This window comes from Octopus bimaculoides, chromosome 11, assembly GCF_046866305.1.
Source record: "Octopus bimaculoides isolate indiv1 chromosome 11, ASM4686630v1, whole genome shotgun sequence".
Classification (NCBI taxonomy): domain Eukaryota; kingdom Metazoa; phylum Mollusca; class Cephalopoda; order Octopoda; family Octopodidae; genus Octopus; species Octopus bimaculoides.
In genome coordinates this window covers 3,553,353-3,575,880 of record NC_142938.1, presented here as the reverse complement: position 1 = coordinate 3,575,880, position 22,528 = coordinate 3,553,353, and the positions used below count along the sequence as shown (strand labels likewise).

The 22,528-nt window shown below is 38.5% G+C and overlaps 1 protein-coding gene across 1 annotated transcript in view; it reads left to right on the top strand.

The window, feature by feature from the left end:
* The window catches only part of LOC106872108 (cell division control protein 42 homolog), a 35,158-nt gene extending 17,138 nt beyond the window's left edge, over nt 1-18,020 (top strand). Inside the window, exon 3 of the mRNA XM_089359235.1 lies at nt 12,647-18,020. Within this exon, the coding sequence (XP_089215361.1) occupies nt 12,647-13,117 (471 nt within the window). The 3' untranslated portion in view covers nt 13,118-18,020. The remainder of the gene's footprint in view (nt 1-12,646) is intronic.
* The last annotated feature ends 4,508 nt before the right edge of the window (nt 18,021-22,528 follow it).

Here is a 22,528-nt window from a genome sequence, read left to right as displayed (position 1 = left end):
CTTTCTCTGTCTGTCTGTCTCTCTCTCTCTTTCTCACGTAATCTCTCTCTTTCTCATATAATCGCTCTTTCTCTCTTTCACACTCACATAACCTCTCTCGCTCTCTTTCACTCACACTATCATTTTCTTCCTCCCTCCCTCCCTCTCTCTCTTTCTCTCTCTCTCTCTCTTCCCTTTCTCTTTCTTCCGAGATTCCTAACCTAGATTCTCTGTGGAACCTGATAGAATTACAAAGGGCTGACTTGAATGGATGGCGGCCATGAGGTCGGCGATGGCGGTTCCAACGAGTGGGGGGGGGGAGAAATGAAATATTAAAATACATCTCCCAACAAGATTTTCGTAAACATTTTTCTGGGGGGGGGATGTGGGAGTCCCCTGCCTTAGACTTTCATCTTGTTATTTATTCCTTCTCTTTCTCTCCCTCTGTGTGTGTGTGACTTGCAGCCATGTTCCCGCTGTCTGTTTAGTTAGGCGTTTTATTGATAAGTGCAAATGGCTGTGCGGTTAAGATCGCTTTGAAATCACGTGGTTTCGGTTTCAGCCCCACCCCACCCCGCGCAGTGACTCCGTGGGCGAATGTCTTCTACTATAGTTCCGGGCTGACCATTGCCCAGTCTGTGAATTCATATAACCCCATGGACGAGCCGTCCATGGGGTTAAGCATTGGTCACTCTATAACCGGACATACACTTAACTGCATATAAAATGTGTGTGTGTGTGTGTGTGTGTGTGTGTGTATAAGTATGCGTGGTTTTCTCCCACCACCATTGCTGGCTTTATTTGCGTCCCCGCAACTTAGCAGTTTGCCGAAAGGGATCGATAGAATAAGTACCAACCTTTTAAAAAATAAGTACTGGGGCCTTCAAGGCGGTGCCCCAGCATGGCCGCAGTCCAATGATTGCAACAAGTAAGTGATAAAAGATGGAAGATGTATGAATACACATAGCACCATACGCACACATACACACACAACCATACGCACACACACACACACTCTCTATCTCTCTCTCCGCTCTGTTCCTCTCTCTCCCTCTCTCTCTCCCTCTCTCCCCCTCTCTCCCTCTCTCTTTCTCTCTCATTCTTTCCAAAGCACACACATATGCCAAAGATAGAACCATTTGCAGTATCCAAGACTCATCTTTATATTGCAAAAACATGCCAATAGCGCCCCCCACCCCGCTTCCGTTGTAATTAAATTATCAATTAATCTCATTTCACGGCGCCACTTAATCAGTTTTCCAAACATTCCAAAATATTATAAGTTAATCACTGAAGAAGGGGACAGCGAGGGAGGAGTGGGGGATGGGGCGATTACAGTTCCGCTGACGACGGCTAAAGGGGCAGAAGCACCTTCAGTTATTTTCCTTCGTTTGCCCAATTACATATTAACGTTAGCCAACACCAAATACAGTAATCCTTCGACTATCGCGGGTGTTACGTTCCGAAACTTCCCGCGATAGGTGAAAATCCGCGAAGTAGAAACAGTACTGTACAGTACTATATATAATTTGTATATATTTATTTTATTCTAAGTGCAAAACAACACCACACACTCGTCTCCCGAGTTTCGTTTTCCGTACAGTACATGCAATTCTTTGTTTACTCATCTACGGTACACTACGTTTTTTGTTTTGATAGATTTTAATTAATGCGTCATTCATTATTTTTTAGGCGTGGAAATGCTTATTTTACCACAGAAATAATTGAATTCCAAAGAAATCATAAATGCTTATCGGCCGCAGAAACCCGCGATATACTGAGGAATCCGCGATATAAATTTACATATATTCTTTTCTACTCTAAGCAAAAGGCTCGCAATTTTGGGGAAGGGGGGGGGGCAGTCGATTAGATCGATCCCCAGTACGCAACTGGTACTTAATTTATTGACCCCGAAATGATGAAAGGCAAAGTCGACCTCGGTGGAATTTACTCAGAATGTAAAGACAGACGAAATACCGCGAAGCATTTCACCCACCGTGCTAACGTCTCTGCCAGTTCACCGCCTTAGATTTATATGTTTTAGCCAGAAAAAATCTGCGTTGTACAGAGTGCGCGATAGACGAACCGCAATATGGCGCGGTATTACTGTATATTATTTTTCCTAATCACTTTATTTGACTTTCCCAACCACATGGTTCCGGGTTCAGTCTCATTACATGGCACCTTGGGCAAGTGGCTTTTACTATAGCCTTGAGCTAACGAAAACCTTGTGAGTGGATTTGGTAGACAGAAACTGAAAGAAGCCTGTCGTATATATATATATATATATATATATATATATATATATATATATATATATATATATATATATATGTCTGTGTTTGTGTGTCTGTGCTTGTCTCCCCCACCCCACTCCCACCATCGCTTGACACCGATGTTGGTGTGTTTACGTCCCCGTAACATAGCGGTTCGGCAAAAGGGACCGATTAGAATAAATACCAGTCTTACAAAAAATAAGTCCAGGGGTCGATTTGTTCGACTAAAGGCGGTGCTCCAGCATGGCCGCAGTCAAAAATGACTGAAACAAGTGAAAGTATAAAGTGTGTATATATATATATACCCACTGCACACGTGTTCGCACCCGTCATATAATCCGGATTGTTAATTAGTAAAACGTGGGTAATTAACTGGGTTAAGTGAGAGTGAAGTCAATGTGAAGGTCAGCATCGGAGTGCATGCGTGTATGTCTGTGTGTGTGTTTGTGTTTCTGTCAGTGTGTGTTGGCTGGCTGGCTGGTTAGTTGGTTGTTATAGATTGGATTATCGTTAATCCCTTGTCCTTGAACTTGCGCTTCCTGATTGATTGAATTCAGTTAGCAGCCAGATTATATTATGCTGGTAGTAGTGGTGGTGGTGGTTGTGGTGGTCGTCGTCGTAGCGTTATTGCACAGTAGCGATAATCAAGGCCTTCTCATCAACATTATAAGCCCCCGAGCAAATCAGTGCAGCGAACTCTATAGTATTTTATTGTTATTATTGACAAGAAGCCACAACTTAAATAGATGAGATCTGGGTCTCCAACCCTCTCAGGCCTCCAGGTAAATCATTGCTTTGGAACCTATAGAATCTATTTATTGACAGTAAGACACATCATATATATATATATATATATATATTTGTTTGTTTTTCTGGAGACTGTCAGAATGGTGTAGACGCCTCTGATGAGAACCCAATAAGGTTCGAAAATCGCTTAAGATTGTTCATCATTTTTTTCAGTCTGCGGAGAAAAGGCTAAAATTTTCCTTGTTTATAATATGTGTGCTTGCAACAGAGTGGACTCAATCAAGGACATCCAAGATGTTAGGTAATGGTGATATTAAACCGGGCACCATAGTAGTTAGGATGTCGGACTCACGACCGCAGGTTGAATTCCTGGGCCGGGCAGTCCGTTGTGATCTTGAGCAAGATTTCTACATTTCACATCTGCTCTTCTCTACTCCGATGAAAATGAGTACCATTCGGATGGTGGTGTGGGCCTCTTTCCCTCAAGCTGTGAAATGTTGGATGTTCCGCTGGATCAAGGGTAGGAGGGAGAGTGAGAGAAAGAGGGAGAGAGAGAGAGAGAGAGAGTGTGTGTGTGTGTGTGTGTATCCATGTCAGCACGTAACTACATGAGCACCTGAAACGATTAGCGAAATCATGATACATTACCAAACCGTCACTCGCTCACGAGTGACGGCTATAGTATGGGTTTACATGCGTGCACACACACACACACACACACACACGTATACCTAGGTAGGCTGACGTAAATGTCATGTAACTTTTTGATGACAAGATCTCTGCTTGCACACAAAACGCTGACAGGTTTCACAAAGCGTGCTGCACGGTGGCCGGGCAGCTGACATAAATGTGAGCTTCCGGTTCTGAGTGAGCAGAAATTTACTAAGGATGTTGAGAAATAAGTTATGTATGAGGTAAACGGGGGAAACAAGGTCACGGAGGGAAAAAGAAAAATCACAGATTTAGCTTGGAAGTCGGGCGGGGGTGGGGGTGGAGTCGCAGGAAAAAGTGTCAGATTTCATTTGAATACCATGAATAATTAAGGTAATTAAATATAATATTAATTCACTAATTAGCGGACGATACGGTGGATTGTATACATCGACACAGTTTATATTTATACTATAATAATAATAATAATAATAATAATAATAATAATAATAATAATAATAATAATAATAATAATAAAAGACTGCTTATTAGTTTGTCTGGAGTATCTTTGTCATGAGTCTGCGGCCATGCTGGTACACCGCCTTGGAGAATTTTAGTCGAACGAATCAACTCTAGGATTTATTTTTCTTTAAACCTAGTACTTATTCTACTTGGGCGTAAATAAACCAACACTGGTTGTCAAGCAGCGGCGGTTACAAACTCAGACAGAAAGACACACACACAGATATATATATACAATGGGCTTCTTTCAGTTTTTGTCTATCAAATCCACTCACAATGCTTTGGTCAGTCCGAAGCTATAGTAGAAGACATTTGTCCAAAGTACCACACAGTGGAACTGAATCCTGGAACCATGCTGCTGAGAAGCAAACGTCTTACCACACAGCCACACCTGTGCCCAGTATTGAACTCCTACTAAAAGAACGTTTGTTGAATGACATTACATGGATGTGAAAAAGAATTGGTTCATTCTATATTTTAAATGAAATCATTAATTAAAAAGGGAAAAGGAAAAATTAACATTTGGTGAAAATGTTTTTCTTTTCCTCTGTGACTTTTTCCCGCCTCAATTCATGTGTGAAGCGGTGGATGTGCGCCATCTTGCCGGAAACTGCTGATTTAATGAAAGCTGAGAAACTGCACGAGGCCTAGAGACATCGCTTGGCTGGGATGGGTTGTGTATATGTGATTGTTATTGTTGCTGGTGTTCAGTTGTAGGCCAACGCTGTATAGTGTTTAGGCACAGGATGAACCTTGAACGAGCAGATCTATAAGTAAAGTTTTCCCAAACCTGACCATCTCTTACTATTTTCGAACATGATGTATCTAAGACTGCATTGTTCAACACGGCCTTTTAAGACAATAGAGTATGATATTTAACCATAGGTCGAACTTATGAGCAAAAGCATCCCAGCCCTGATCACCGCCTGCTTTCTCAGGCATAATACATCTCTATCATAATATTTAGTAGACATGAAGGCGGCGAACTGGCAGAATGGTTACCGCGCCGGACAAAATGCTTAGCGGTATTTCGTCTGCCATTATGTTCTGAGTTCAAACGCCGCAGGGGTCGACTCTGCCTTTCATCTTTTCGGGATGAAAGATACCAGTTGCGTACTGGGATCGATGTAATCGTGACTTAACCTCTTCCCACAAAATTGGTGGCCTTACGTCAGAAACGTGAAACTATTCTTAGCCACCATGTACCCTTACTAAAAACGACAGAATGGGGAAGATTTGACATATTTTCTCGGTTGAACGATTGTATCAAGGTTCCTTCAGTTTGGCTTTAATATGTTAGTTATCTCAAATTCCGCTGAGGTCGACTTTGCCTTCCATCATTTCACGATCGATAAATTAAGTACCAGTTGCGTACTGAAGTCGATCTAATCGACTGCACCCCACCCCCACACTCACTAAACATTTCGGGCCTTGTGCCTAGAGTAGAAAAGAATATGTTAATTATCTCAAATTCCGCTGAGGAACCTTGTGGAATCTGTTCTCGAGACAGGCCGTGAGTTCGATTCCCGGCGACGTGTTGTGTCCTTGAGCAAGACACTTTATTTCACGTTGCTTCAGTCCACTAAGCTGGCAAAAACGAGTAGTACCTGTATTTCAAAGGGCGTCACATTCTGTGCCACGCTGAATCTCCCTGAGTATTACATTAAGCGCATGCATGTCCGTGTAGTACTCAGTCACTTGTCAGTTAATTTCACGCGCATGCTGTTCCGTTGACCTGATCAATTGGAACACCCATCGTCGTAACCGACGGAGTACCATTTTGCTTTGTCCTTTCGATAACATCGACCTCCTGTAGAGGGAACACATACATACAAGGGTAAATGCTGGTTTTCCGCAAGCAATTCTTGCTCGAACCTACGCCTTTACAAAGGAACTTTCCAGATGTGTAGCCCCTCGAGACATATGGTGGACCCAATGGCTGCCTACGTAGATAACAAACCAGACTCTTTGGGAGGCTGCTGGTTCGCTTGCGTGTTTCTCTAATCTTATTTAGATCTGCGTCTAAAAATAATGTCGGCCGTCTTGATGTAAAAATAGTTTATTGAAGTGCAGTCAAGATAAGATAGGGGATATCAGGAAATCTTATTTTCAGATATGACCTGTCATTCTTGTGAAAGCGTATGGACTGGTGGTGAGCATGTTGCACTCACGATCACAAGATCGTAGTTTCGATTCCCAGACCGGGCGGTGCATTGTGTTCTTGAGCATGTTGCTCCAGTCCATTCAGCTGTAAATGAGTCCCAGCAATGCCTGGGAAGTTAACCCTGTGATGGACTAACGTCTCATCCAGGTGGGGGTGAGCAGTTAGCGGCTCGTGTATAGGCTCTGCAGAACTGCACCACCCCCATTTCCACCCGATATTATCGATAACATTCAATATAATGAGTCTTTTTTTTCTCTTTATTTCTTTCTTTATACTTGTACATTAAATAATCCTTAAGCTTAATGCCAAAAGCCATCTCCTAGTGTATGAAAAAAAATCTTTTCTACTCTAGGCACAAGTCCCCAATTTTTTTTTGTGGGGGGGGGCGAGGGGACCAGTCGCTTAGATCGACCCTAGTATGGAAATGGTACTTAATTTATCGACCCCGAAAGGATGAAAGGTAAAGTCAACCTCGGCGGAATTTGAACTCAGAACGTAAAGACAGACGAAATACCGCTCAGCATTTCGCCCGACGTGCTAACCACTCTGCCAGCTCGCCGCCTTTGTTAGAAGGAATATTAAAACAATGGCTAAAAAATTTCTGAAGCAGCACCTCCACCATTAATTTTATCTACAAGCCGCCACTGGGGGTGAGGGTTGAAATATTAATTACTTACAGAAAACTGGAGTCTTATGAGTCATTGCGGGTGGGAGGTCATAACAGACCTGCGCGGGCGTGGCTGTGTGGCAAAAGGTTTGTTTCCCAAACACATGGCTCCGGTTTCAGTCCCGCTGCGTTGCCCCTTGGAGGCAAGTGTCTTCTACTATAAACTCGGACCGACAAAAGCCTTGTGAATAGGTTCGTAGACGGAAACTGAAAGAAGCCCGTCGTATATGTGTGATGCTTTGTGTCTGTGCTTGCCGCCACCACCTGACAACCGGTGTTGGTGTGTTTACAACCCCGTAACTTAGTGGTTCAGCAGACGAGGCCGTTAAGAATGAGCACCAGGCTTTAAACAATAAGTACCGGAGTCGAGTCGTGAGACTAAAATTCTTCACGGCGGTGCCCCAGCATGGCCACAATCCAGTGACCGAAACAAATGAGAGATAAAAGAAGCTCGGATATTTATTTGAGGAAGATCGACTGTGATTTCTAACAGGTCGAACGACTGTGTTGGCCCTGGGATTTTTCTGTTTACTCCTCACAAGGTCGGTCCCCTTTCAGAACGACGATCGAAGTCATTCCAGCGTCGGTGATTTTATCTGGGATGACATTATTGTTTCCATGACCTTTGGTTATTTCAAACGGCAGGGTGTATGATTTAAAGGAGATTTAGACGCTTTTTTCTAGCAGGTCGAGCGACCATGCTGAGGCGCTCCCCACACGACTCGTTGTGGAAATTTGTGAAGACAGTTGATAGAAGTTTAGGCAAGATAAAAGATGTGAGATAATAGAGAAACGTTCATTCCTTTCTCACAGCTTGACACTTCATGGGTACAAAATATGCGTTTGAACACCTCTACCTCTCTCTTTCTTTTCCTCTTTCTCTGAGTATGTGGTGGTGGTGGTGGTGGTGGTGGTGGAGATATGAGATCTTTCGATCTTAAGTTCTCCGCTGGTTCTTTATTAAAACAAAGATCTAAATTTAATGAGGCTCCTTCTGTCTTCTTACGTCTAAGCATTTATTTTAGTGTAACGTAGGAGGTGGCGGCGGCAGGGAGCGCGGGGGGGGGGGGATGAGAAGAAAACGAAAAACAAAAATGCTCCCAAGAAGATAAGGGACATGGTTCTTAACACACTTAACATACATACACATACTCAAATATATACAAACACACAGACACACACACACACACACACACACACACATATATATATATATATATATATATATATATATATATATATATATATATATATTCTTTTACTTGCTTCAGTCATTTGACTGCGGCCTTGCTGGAGCACCACCTTAGTCTCGAACAAATCGACCGCAGGACTTATTCTATCGGTTTTTTTGCCGAACCGCTAAGTTATGGGGACGTAAACACACCAACATTGGTTCTCAACCGATGGTGGTGGGGGCCAAACACAGAAATACATACATACATACATACATACATACATATATATATACATACATACATACACACACACACATATATATATATATATATATATATATATATATATATATATATATATATATATATATATGCCTATGTGGGCCCAGGATATCTCGAAACGTGTACAACATGTACAACAAAAAGTACGAAGTATGAACTGTTTTTTTCGAACAACAAAAAACACAAATGGAAAAACAAGACAAACAACATAAAGAACGACCCTTCAACAGTTGTTGGCTGTTTTTCTACTCCCGTATTTCGAGCACTTCACAAACAAATATAAATATAAATAAATATATATATATATTGTCCGTTTGTTGTTAACGCTTTAGATTCGTTCAAAATATTTGGTAGATTAAGTTAGGTTAACAGCTAAGACACACACACGTCTGTATGTATGTATGTATGTATGTATGTACTAACGTAGGTGTGTAAGTACTGTGTTTGACAGTATGAATGTACGTAGATAGGTAAGTATTAGTGTCATTCTCAGAGGTGTGGGAAGTTTTCAGTTTTCCTTTCGCGTATGAATCGCTTCTTCAAATATTTCATTCACTTCTTATCGTCTTATCACAACCTCATGATCTTTAGGTTACGAGTGAGTGTGAGTGTGTGTGTGTGAGAGAGAGAGAAAGAGAGAGATTGTGTGTGTGTGTATAAAAGAAAGTGTATGGTATGGTGTGTGAAAAGGAGAGACTGTCAGTGTGTGAATATATATTATATGAATATAAAGGCGGCGAGCTGGCAGAAACGTTAACACGCCGGGCGAAATGCTTAGCGGTGTTTCGTCTGTCTTTACGTTCTGGGTTCAAATTCCACCGAGGTCAACTTTGTCTTTTATCCTTTCAGGATCGATAAATTAAGTACCAGTTGCGTACTGGGATCGTTCTGAGTTCAAATTCTGCCGAGGTCGACTTTGCCTTTCATCCTTTCGGGGTCAATAAATGAAGTACCCGTGGGGCAGACTAGCTTTCCGGTACCTGAGGATTTTACTCTCTCTCTCTTTCTCTCTCTCTTTCATCATTGAAGCCTGGTCCTGTAAGACTTATGACAGATCTTTGTGGTTCTTTAACGGAGACATTGCGGTACATCAAGAACTTTATTTTTCTACAGTAGTGCATTTAACTCAGTTTAAAGAAAATTGACTTTCTCCTCTTCAAATCTGGTGTTGCTTTTGTAAGTGGTACAGGGCTCGATTCGTTCGACCGAAAATTCTTCAAGGCGGTGCCCCAGCATGGCCGCAGTCTAATGACTGAAACCAGTAACAGATAAAAGATGAAAATATAAACATTTCTTAGAGTTGCGAGAAGCAGTGACACAGAATGTTTCGTTGTAACATTCTTTGTTTCACTTAAGAAGATTAAAAAAAAAAAAGCAAGGCGCGTGCGTACCAGGGTGGCTGGCTCGAAAACCAGCGAAATAATGCGGAGACCTAACATGAAGCGGACATTTGACATGCGGTGAGCGGGTGACGGGTGTTTGTTGTTTTAATTTAATGGCCTACCTTGTCACAACGTTGCATTTCATTTCAACGTGGTCTGTCTAATTTTTTTGTCATCCTCACCCCTTCCTCTTCCTTCTTCACACTACGGAGAGTAAATGTATGTGCACGTGCGTGTATATATATATATATATATATATATATATATATATATATATATATACATATATATATATATATATATATATATATATATATATATATATATATATATATATATATATATATATATATACACATACACATATATATGAATATAAATATATGTATGTGTGTGTTTGAACATACACACAAATATACACACGTGTATATTTATACACACGCACGCAGGCAGACACACGTATGCGTATATATATATATATATATGTGTGTGCGTGTGTGTATGTATATATATATATATATATATATATATATATATATATATATATATGCGCGTATGTGTGTAATGTATTTCACTTGTGTGTGTGTGTGTGTGTGTGTGTGTGAACCGATGTAGATACGAAAGGTCATCCTGTTAATTAACTACAAACGAATAAAGAGTCATTCTTTCTAGATTGCAGCATTTGCAACGCTTGTGTCTTTGTTCTGTGTGTGTGTGTGTGTGTGTGTGTGTGTGTGTCCTATACCAGGAGTGGTTGTAAGATGTAGTGGGCATGGGATGAGGTGATGGTGGTCATCTCCTAATAAACCTTGTTGACATGACCCTGTCGACGTTTTGATGGAAACGATAAATATTTATGTTAATTCTCAATCACTGTACAAGAAAATTAAGCCAACCAGTCTCTCCCCCACTCTCTCTCCCTCTCGCTAATTCCGTCTCTCTCATTCTCTTTCTCTCTCTTCTCTCTCTCTCTCTCTCTGTCTTTCCAGCGATTTTCAACTAATTTTGATTCGTAGTACACTATATGAGGCACTCATGATACTCCGTCGGTTGCGACGACGAGAGTTCCACTTGATCCGATCAACGGAACAGCCTGCTCGTGAAATTAACGTACAAGTAGCTGAGCACTCCACAGATACATGTACCCTTAACATAGTTCTCGGGGAGATTCAGCGTGACACAGAGTGTGACAAGGCTGGCCCCTTTGAAATACAGGTACAACAGAAACAGGGAGAAAGAGTGAGCGAAAGCTGTGGTGTAAGAGTATAGCAGGGTTCGCCACCCTTTCCTCTGCAAGAGCCTCGTGGAGCTTTAGGTGTTTTCGTTCAATAAACACTCACGCCTGCTCTGGGAATCGAAACCGCGATCCTACGACCGCGAGTCCGCTGTCCTACCCATTGGGCCATTGCGATATGAGGCACTAAAAGTGTTACAAAACTAATAATAATGTATATAAGTGTGATCAATAGATAGATAGATAGATAGATAGATAGATAAGTGTGTGTGTGTGTGCGCGTGTGTTATTTAGAATAGTTTGATTTGGGGCCCATACAAACTTTCGCAGACTTCTTACAAAAGCCTAAGCTCGTCAGTTTTGGTTACATATATATGTGTGTGTACACGTGTGTTTGTGTTTGTCTCCTTGCCCCTCTCCAGATCTTGACAGCCGTAAAGCGCCGGGGTGGCCAAGTTGTTTAATAAGAAATGCTACATATGGCTAATTTTAAGCTGCGATTTATAAATAAGAAAATATACCGCTGTTACATAGTTTAACGAACTAAAATATATCGATTAATCTCTGTTCATTGAAGGTGTTTATTGCGTGTATATTTTTACAGTTCGTATTTTAGAATCTGGCTGGTAGGATGTTAACGCTATTTAGGGAAATAAACAAACGCCATTTGTGCTTTTCTCTCTCCTCTCTCTCTCTCTCTCTCTCTCTCTCTCTCTCTCTCTCTCTCTCTCTCTCTCTCTTTCTTTCTCTCTCTTTCTCACTCTCTCTTTCCTCTCTTTGTATATTTCTCTCGTTTTTTTTTTACTTCTCTCCATCTGTTTTTTTTTTCGTCATTCTTTTCTGTGGAAATGCGTAGGCTCGAAACATCAAAGACTTCTTTCATTTTTGCTGAGCGTCAAACTAATACACCTTCTTTGTTGTTCTCTCACCTGTCTCCGTCTTTTGTTTTTGTATAATTTTGAACCCTGAGTGTGTGTGTCTATCTGTCTGTCTGTCTGCGTGTGTTTGTGCACGCGCACGCGCGTATGTATTGATTTATCGAACTAATGAGAGATCATAACATTGACATCAGCCGTTTTTGAAGTTAGACGCTAAAGAGCGAGATGAAGTCATAACTCCGTTCTTTCTCTCTCTCTCTCTCTCTCTCTCTCTCTCTCTCTCTCTCTCTCTCTCTCTCTCTCTCTCCTCCCTCTATCTATCTCAATCTCTCTATCTATCTCTCTCTCTCTCTTTCTCTCTCTCTCTCTCTCTCTCTAAGTAATGATTATAAGGTCTGGTATCGAGGAATGGTTGAATGCTTTACTTTATGAGATTTTATGATTTTGTTGTGGTGGCGGTGGCGGTGGTTGTGGTGTGGTGGTGGCAGTGATGGCACTGATGGTGGCAGCGGTAGTGTTGTTGTTGATGTTGCTAGTGGTGGTGGTGGTAGTGATGGCACTGATGGTGGCAGGGGTGGTGTTGCTGGTGACTCTTTTTTACTATGTATATCATTTATTGTTTAATTAATTATTTATCATTTACTAATTGATTTTCTTCTTTTCTTTCTCTCTCTCTCTCTCTCTTTTAGGACGATTTTGATTCGCTACGTCCTCTATGTTACCCGAACACAGATGTCTTCCTGCTTTGTTTCAGTGTGGTCTGTCCTTCGTCTTTCCACAACATTCTTGACAAATGGTTACCAGAGGTGCGGCAACATTCACCGAAAACCCCCATCATCTTAATTGGTACTCAGTGCGATCTCAGGAACGATGTGAAAATCCTCATTGAACTGGCTCGCTACAAAGAGGCCCCAATTGCGGAAGCCGATGCCCAGCGCCTCGCCTGCCAAATTGGGGCCTATTCGTATATTGAGTGCTCGGCACTGACGCAAAAGAATCTGAAAGAGGTCTTTGACAGTGCCATCATTTCAGCTTTGAACCTTGGTAAACCTACTCTACCCAGTGTGCCTTCGGGCAAATCGAAATTGAAAAAGATCAATCCAGACGTACCACCCCATAAAAGGAAAAAGGGTTGGAAAAAGTTCTTCTGTGTGTTTTAGAATGTCAAAGACACTTGTGAGTAAAGAAGAGAGTGCGGGAGAGAGAGAGAAAGAAAGTGAGAGAGAGAGAGAGAGAGAGAGAGAGAGAGAGAAAAAGAGAGGGAGAGAATGAAAGAAGAAAGACAGAAAGAAAGGAAGAAAGAAAGAAAGAAAGACTTGATATGATTTTTCTTATTACTTTTTTTCTTTTCTTCCTTTGTTGGGGAGGCTGGAGTTACAACAAACGAAAATGTTGCTCTGCTTGCACCAGATATGAGAGATTGGTCAAGAACCCAATTTTTTTGTTCTTCCTCAGTTTAATGGAATATATATATATATATATATATATATATATATATATATATATATATATATATATAATACCATGTGCACATATGAATACAAAAGGAACGCGATGTGTTCCGCGGGTAAAATGGAGACTATCCTGTTTGTACGTTTTGAAGTATAAGCAGACGACGAACGAAATATATGTTACAATGTAAATAAAATGTATGATATCTTGTTTAAAATTGAATCTAAAAGAAAAACGAACGAAGTAAGTGTGTTCTGGAGGTAAAAAACAGACTAAGTCCTGTTTGTTCTTCTCAGTTTAATGATGGAGATGTATTTTGGGGGAGGAAAGAAAAAAAGGAAACGGTACGAAATATTGTTGGATTTTACAAATAAAAAGACACGAGGTTTGTTCATGGTTAAATGAAGGGAGTTTAAGTAAGGCTGGTTTTGTTTATATTGGGTGACGTAAAGTGATAAAATTGTGTGTGTTTTTGTTCTTTGTAAGAAACGATGTCTTCGTCGTTGTACGACATAATTGGAGTAAGAAGATATTGTGATCGGTCATGGAAGTTTCTCTGTTCTTAACGCTTTACTTGGCGGGGGGCTTTGTGAAAAAAGTTAACTTCTAGGGGATTAAATGCGAGACTTTGAGCCCCGTTCTGTGTATTTGTATGTGTATGCATATATATATATATATATATATATATATATATATATATATATATATATATCCTTGGAAAACAAGTGTTGTCTCAATAATAAGTACTCGCTTAACCCATGCGAGCATGGAAAAAAAAAGACGTAAAACGAACGAAATATATAGTATATATATATATATATATATATATATATAAAGCGTAATATATATGGATGAAATTTTGATGTGATTTATAAAAATTACACATACACACACATATATATAAACATACACACATGCATATATAAATATATATATATATACATATATACATGTGTGTGTGTGTATTGATATGTGTATATGTATATGCATTGAAATACACATATATTTCCAGTCGTAGACACTGCTGTTAAGTGTTAAAACACCCCGAGCACCAACAATGCATATATCACAGCTCATCTAATGTGCACCGTTGTTGCAACGCCTCTTAATAAAATAGTTGCACGTTTCTTTATCAAGCTATCTCCGTAGACACAAAGTTAACCACGTTTCACTTCACTTCGAGAAAGGCATGAATGTAGCCCAATCGCATTCATATAAACTGCCACCTTGCAGCAATTTTGTACACCAGTGATAAATCAATATTTGGTTTATATAGTTATTTTGTACAGATGCTTTCTCGTTTATTTTTTTCTTTCTTTCTGTCTTTTTCTTCTTTTTTTTTGTCTTTTCATAAATAGAGGATCAATTTACATTATTGATCTTTCAAAACAAAATACTATTCTTATGATTTTCTTTTATTATACATACATACATACATACATACATACATACATACATATATATATATATATATATATATATATATATATATATATACATACATATATTTATATAGGAAATGAGAGTGATGAAATGCGGAGATGGTATTCGGTTGCCTCCCTTTTAAATTCTGCATTTGAACTTTGCCATCCTTCTTTCCATAATGTGGAGGTCGATAAATAAATCCATAATACCAATCCATTCAACAACTGGCTTGATATTATTGACTATATTCTCCTTAACTCTTCCACGATATTCATGGCCAATTGCCAATTTTAGGAATTAATTCTTTATCAAGTAGAAAACGGTGGTGTTGTGGCATTCATGACATGCCGGATGTATTAAATACCTTGAGGTATTTAGTTTTGTGTTCCTTTCTGGTTTTATGTCCTGGGTTCAAATTACAGCGAGCTTGACTTGGTCTTTAAACTTTGCAATTATCCAATATATATATATATATATATATATATATACATACATATATATATATATATATATATATATATATATATATACGTATGTATGTATTTGTATATATATATATATATATATATATATATATATATATATATATGTATGTATGTATGTATGTATATATAATATACATATATACATGTATGTGTGTGTGTGTGTGTGTCTATGAACTGCATTTGAATTTTAACCTTGGAGTTTGCTTTATTTAGCTCGTCCACAGGTACCGGCTATCAGATACACGTATAAAATGGAAATTAATAGCTTCACTGATGATATATCTGAAAATCCGTAAATATCCGTAGAGTTTACATAACTATTGACAAGGAGAATGGAGTGAGCAATTCCTTTTATTATATAATTTTGCAAGTGTTTCATGGGTAATTTACTAGAAGTGCATTGCTATATTATTATATAATATATGTAATAATATATTGCCTCGGTTTTATTATAGTAATTCCATACAAATGCCAACTCATCAGGTTTATGTATAAAATCCATTTGCTCTTGTATTATATATATATATATATATATACACACATATACATATTACCAAGATGTAACAGACACGCCAGAGTGTAGAGGACTAAGTGCTATGTGGTATTTATGTCTCTCTACGTTCCGTGTTCAAATCCAACGGAGTTGACTTTGCATTTGAAACCCTCGGCTACGATAAAATAATATTCAATATCTGTAATATACTTGGGATTGATTTAAACTACATCTCACTCCTATAAATATATAGCCTCATGCCAAAGCTGAAAAAGAAGTGGAAAACGATTGAAACGCAACGCACTCTAGAAAATACGGGCGTGTCTTGCAATATTTAGTTACATCCCTTTAGACACTAGTTCAAATTGTACTTTCGCCTTTTTTTTTATCTATTTATTTTTATTTATGTATTTTTTTTTTTTTTACCAGCGGGGTCAGTAAAGTAATTTTCAGTCAAATATTAGGGTACACTAAATCGCCTCTATGAAAACTCTTTCTCAAAATATTTTGGCATTATGCCGATGTTAAAAATTATTTTAAACTCTATCTTCTTGTTACTCCTATTTGTTATTGTTAATGACGCCCATGTTTTTATTGTTGTTGTTGTTGTTGTTGATAGTATTTTTAATCCACTTTTCATTCATAATCTACACACGTGTTTATAGAGAAACAGAACGGGATTATAAAACAAGATAATCTCTATTTCGATATTAAATTTTATCAACTTCTAAAGAACACCATAAAATAGAATTTTTATATATATATATATAATGGATGCTAAGTTCAAACTTCCGGCAAACCGGTTTTGACTTCCGGTCGTTGTCAGTTTCCCCTTTGCTCGTTTACATCAGTGATGTTCTTACTTGAGAAAGAAGTATAAACGTCGCGCAGTCTCGTTTCCCACCATCATCGCTATAAATCTGCGGCCTTAGAGTGTAGATTCTTTCAGTTAGGTAAACGATAACTTGAATGAATCCTGTGATCTTGGTTCGATTTCCAACTGAAGATGATAAATCGCTTCACTACCGCAGCTAATGCCTTCGGAACAGGCACGAACAACCTAACATCTCATTTTCCCCTCTTCCCCATAAAAATACAATATAGGGCCTTCTCAACAAATCTACCTTACGGTATTTAATAACGTCCCTTTAAGTTTTTACATTCTGAATTCAAATCCCGGCGAAGTTTACTTTGCCTTCTATCCTTCCAAACGGTCAATGAAAAAAAAAATAATAATAATAAAGCACCAGTCGACTACGAAAGACGATGGCATAATGGCGATGCTCGGAAATCTTGGAGAAGCGGATTAAATTTCTTGTTTATTCCAACTTTTTACGTTCTGAGTTCAAACCACGCCGACATCAATTTTGTCTTTTCTTCTGGACGTCGTTAATACAAATTAGCAAACAAGTCCTCAAGCCTATCTATTCGATTAACTCATACCAATATTTCAGGCATTGTGCCGATATTATTATTATTATTATTACTAAGGCGACGAGCTGGCCGATAAGTTAGCGCGCCGGGCGAAATGCTTGGCGGTATTTCGCCCGTTTCTACGTTCTGAGTTCAAATTCCGCCGAGGTCGACTTTGCCTTTCATTCTTTCGGGGTCGATAAATTAAGTACCAGCAAAACACTGGGGGTCGATGTAATCGACTTAATCCCCTCCCCCAAACTGCTCTTATGGACAAAACTTGAAGTCATCATTTTTATTATTATTATCATTATTATTATTATTAGGCTTGATGGATACCGAATTGTTAGAGCGATGGATAAAACTGCTTTACAGTGGTTAGTTGTATCTCTTGAGATTCTGAGTTCAAATACCGACGAGGTGGACTTTTGCCTTTCGTCCTTTCGGGGGTCAATAAGGTATAAAGTACCAGTCTAGAACTACCATGGGGTGGGGGAGCAATCTCATCGATTACGCCCCCCCCCCACACACCTTATTCAAAAATGTGTAAGCCTTGTGCCTATGAAACAAAACCTAACTATTAGTATTAGTATCATTATCCTCATTACAATTTTTTAAAATGACGATTTATTGCAATCTTTTTTTTTTTTTTGATAGATGGTCATGTGAGAGGCTATTCACTACACCCTCCCCCACACTTGCCCCTCCCCTTTAAAATATTACATTCCTGCCAACTTGTCTTTCAAATCTTGAAACATAATCAATAAAAATTTGTATTTTTTGAGCGAAAAAAAATCTCTTGTTGTTTTCTTTCGATTTTTTTTTGTTAATTTTTAATGTATTTATGCTCGATTTTCTTTATTGCTGTTCCTGTTTATTCCATACAGCGCTTGAGACCACAATGGTACAATATTATATTGACTTTCAATGGCTTCTTTCAGATGTAAGAGTATATATATGTGTGCATGTATATGTATATATATATATTCACATACATATTATATATATTTAATGTCCAAAGGAAACGTTATATGACGTTGTTTAAATTTACTTTCCGCCATGCCTATCTATTATTTAAGGTCTATATTAAGTTTGGTTTGATAGACATAACTTCTCTTTCATAATTAATAATATATCGTATGGAGTTTCAATAGCTTCTTTCATACACGCACATTCAAACATGTACACGCACGCACATACAGATACACACATGCATACAGACAAACATACATACGTGTGTGCGTCCTATGAAGGAAGTAATTTTGTTTAAATTTCCTTTCCGCCATACTTATGTAGTATTTAAGCTCTGTATTAAGTTTTAGTTTAGCGGACATAACTTCTCTTTCATATACGATCTCTTTGGCATTGCATAATTGACTAAGAGGACATACCTTTGTTTGTACTGCGTGTGCAACGAACCTCAGTTAATTTAGTTAGTTTTCGTGTTGACAGTACAGCTGTAGCTCTGCTTCAGATTGTTTCTATTAAATAGTTATTTGTGGTGATGGTTAATAGAGCAAGAAAGCTTTTAGAAATATATTCACCGTTTAAAGTGAGGAACGTCATGTTGCAGTATCTCAGTTTTGGAGTCAAGAATATTTTGGTTGAGATTTTAATTATAAAAAGTGTTGTTGCGGGAAATCCTTTAGTGATGCAGACCATAGAGAAATAAAACTAAAAGATTATGCATTATACTGAAAAACCGTTAATTATTCCAATGCAATATCGGAATTCTTTCCCTCTGGGCGCAACTAACTTTTGTTGACAACTGGCTTGGCAGTCAATTTTTAAGATTTGGTGTTATCAGCATGGCCTTTTGCCGAGGCTCTTACAGTCACTTAAGACGTACGAAATAACAACACAAAGCTTAGGCTCTTAAATGAAGCATATGTATCAAACGCACACACATACACGCACGCATGCACGCACGCACCCACACACACATGTACACACGCACACACTGTGTGTTCAGGAAACCACCGCACTGACAACAATCGCCGATTCATATTGGTTTCAATTTTCTGTGCAAGGCCAGCATTTGCGTGGAGAGGGTAAGTCGTACACATCGCCCCCTACTGCCCAAATGGTACTTATTTTATCGACCCCGAAAGGATAAAAGTCAAAGTCGACCTCAGTGGAATTTGAATTCAGAACGTAACGTCGGACGAGATGCTGTTAAGCATTTACCACAGCAGTGGAGAGAATAGAAAAAATGTGCAAGTTTGTACGAAACTAATTTACCCTCGCACTATAACTATACAAGAGTCGGACTCAACGGTGCTACTGAAAAACTCCAGCTGCCTTTTCATATCGCTGGCAAAAGAAGTAATAAGACCCCACAAACAGTTGCTGCTGCAGGTTTCGATTGCTTGTGTGGCCGAACCAATTGCGTTGACAGGAACGAAAGCAAAATAATTTCTTGAGGTGGAAAGGTCCACATTGAAAATGAAAGCAATGACAGCTGTTCTACAGAACGCAGAAGCGTCCTTGAGATTATGAACAAGGAAGAAATGGATACATGCCAGAATAACGAAGATACGGGAAATATTAGGTTCAACCAAATTCGTCACTTTAAAGTGGAGGACCGTGCAATTATAGTAGTAATTAAGGAGTCAATGCTTATTGGAATTATGGGGCAACAGGGCAAAGAAAGTTACTGTGGAACATGTATCAAATGAAACCGGTTTGTTTGCGATTCCACATTTCATTGGTGCGCCATGTGCTTCCATCACGGGTCAATATTAGTCATTTAAGGTGGCGAGCTGGCAGAATCGTTCGCACGCCGGGCGAAATACTTAATAGTATTTCGTCTGTCTTTACGTTCAAATTCCGCCGAGGTCGACTTTGCCTTTCATCCTTTCGGGGTCGATAAATTAAGTACCAGTTGCATACTGAGGTCAATCTGATCGCAGCTGAGGTTCCCTCGTCAGTCAATGACCAAAATATCATCGTGGTTTCGGACCATTATCATTGAGACCACTCAATCTTGGAGGTGCCAGCGCTGTTATAAAGAAACTGGGGAAATGCTAGTGAATGTATACTGAGACAGAAACAAGAAAGACATTATATGAATACAACAGACGAAGAATTGTGCATATATAACAACGCGAGGCCTTACGGCTATATACAACAAAAGAAAAAAGAGGAAAAATATATGTGTGTGTATGTATATTAATCTATATACATTGTGTGTGTGTATATATATATATATATATATATATATATATATATATATATATATATATATATATATATATATATATATATATATATATATATATTAAAGTGTGTGCGTGTGTGTGTGTGTGTGTACGTATGCACACATGTATCTATCTATTTATCCATATCTATGTACATGTGTGAAAGTATGTATAATTATGTATGCTGGTATGTGTTTATGTAAGTATGTATAGCTGTGCTAGTGTATGTACCTATGAACATATATATATATATATATATATATATATATATATATATGTATGTATGTATATTCATACACACACACACATGTATGTATGTATGTATGTATGTATGTGCATATAAATATACACTGCAAATAAGAAAAGAGAATGGATTAATCTGCAACCTGAGTCCACCGATGTTGTTCCTGCTCGAAAACCACTCTGATACACTAAATTTTTCGTTCTTTCGGAATGGTACCAATTTTAAGCTAAGCATAATATATCTAGAAAAGATATACGCTAATCAAATTTCGGCAAATGCGAGATGGAGAGAATCTCTGGAATGCCAACACGCGATAAATAACGAGAATTTGGTGTAAAGGCATATAAAACTATTTCGTTACAACCAGAATTTTCTGTGGAAAACATAATAGAATTCGGTTCTTGGAAAGCACAGCGAATATTGGTGTTTATATTCAGTGATTCTCAAAATTATTTTTTTCGCGAACCCTGTTACGATTTTCCAAAAACTGGGGAATCTTTGCCGATAGATTTGATAATATATTAAATGAAGGAATATCTTTTATCAGTTCTCAACCACATGGTTCCGGGTTCAGTCCCACTATGTGGTAGCTTGAGTAAGGGTCTTTCAAGACTATATTATCGAATGGAACTTTTCTTTTTTAAGACAGAACGGTTTGATTAGAGGGTAATTTGGCTGCAGTTTATCACACATCTAGTGACCATGTACGTATAGGCTTCCCTGGTGGATTGTAATTGGCAGTTAGTAGCAAATGAAGCATCGTTCTATAAGTGCAAAACCGAGCTATCTCTATACATTCTAATAACACACAGTCTCCAGTGGAGAGATTTTAATCTAGATATACACATCCGTTAAAATACATATTCGCCAGTGCATAACTGAATACAACGTCGATAAACTTAGCCTTTTAATACAGGAAGAATATCCGAGAAGGTGGATACAAGTTGTAACAACAACAGGTGCAACTTCCGGCAACAACAAAGAATTTATCTCTGTAAATTCACAGACTTCAGTACATCAAAAAAAAAAAAAGAAAGAACATTGTTTAAGAGAGTTTCTAATAAATCCAGACGGCTTTTAAAAGCAGACACTGTACTTTGAAAGAATGAAGTCAATGATAAACGTATTACGTTATAGAAAAAGTAAAATCCGGTAGAGGGAAACAAACTTCCGCTAAAAACAAACAAACTGCTTCCGGATTTTCGCTATCTTCATTAAAATGTGTTTGCAGTTGATAAAAAAAGTTGCGATAAAATCTCTTTTCAGACAAACAAACACAATCACAAGTGTCTGAAGCAATGAGAACGTTTACCTTTTCTCTTTTATTTGTTTCGCTCATACGGCTGCGGCCATGCTAGGGCACACACTTGGAGGGTTTCAGTCGAACAGATCGACACCAGAACTAATTGTTTTAGCCTTTTTTTTTTTTTTTTTTTTGCTTTTTGGTAAGTTTGGTGCTTATTCTATTGGCCTTTGTTGCCGAACAGATAAGTCACGTGGACATAAATCAACGCCGATTATGAAGGTTTTGCGGGGTACAAATACATGCATGCAAAAATACATACACACATAGCGATATACTTACATACATACATGAAAGCACACATACATACATGCATACATACATACATATACGCATAGTGATATACATACATTCATGCATACAATTTGTCTGTGTTAACTACATCCCAAAGATCGAGACTTGTATCTTTGTTGGAAACTGGCTCCCTCTTCAGTGGAAGATTTACAACAATTAAAACATAAAAGAGACGTACATACATACAAGCAAAAATACCCTGTTGTTGATGTTGAAATTCCAATGAAGGAGTCTTGGATTTAGGTTAGAAACCGACTCCTTT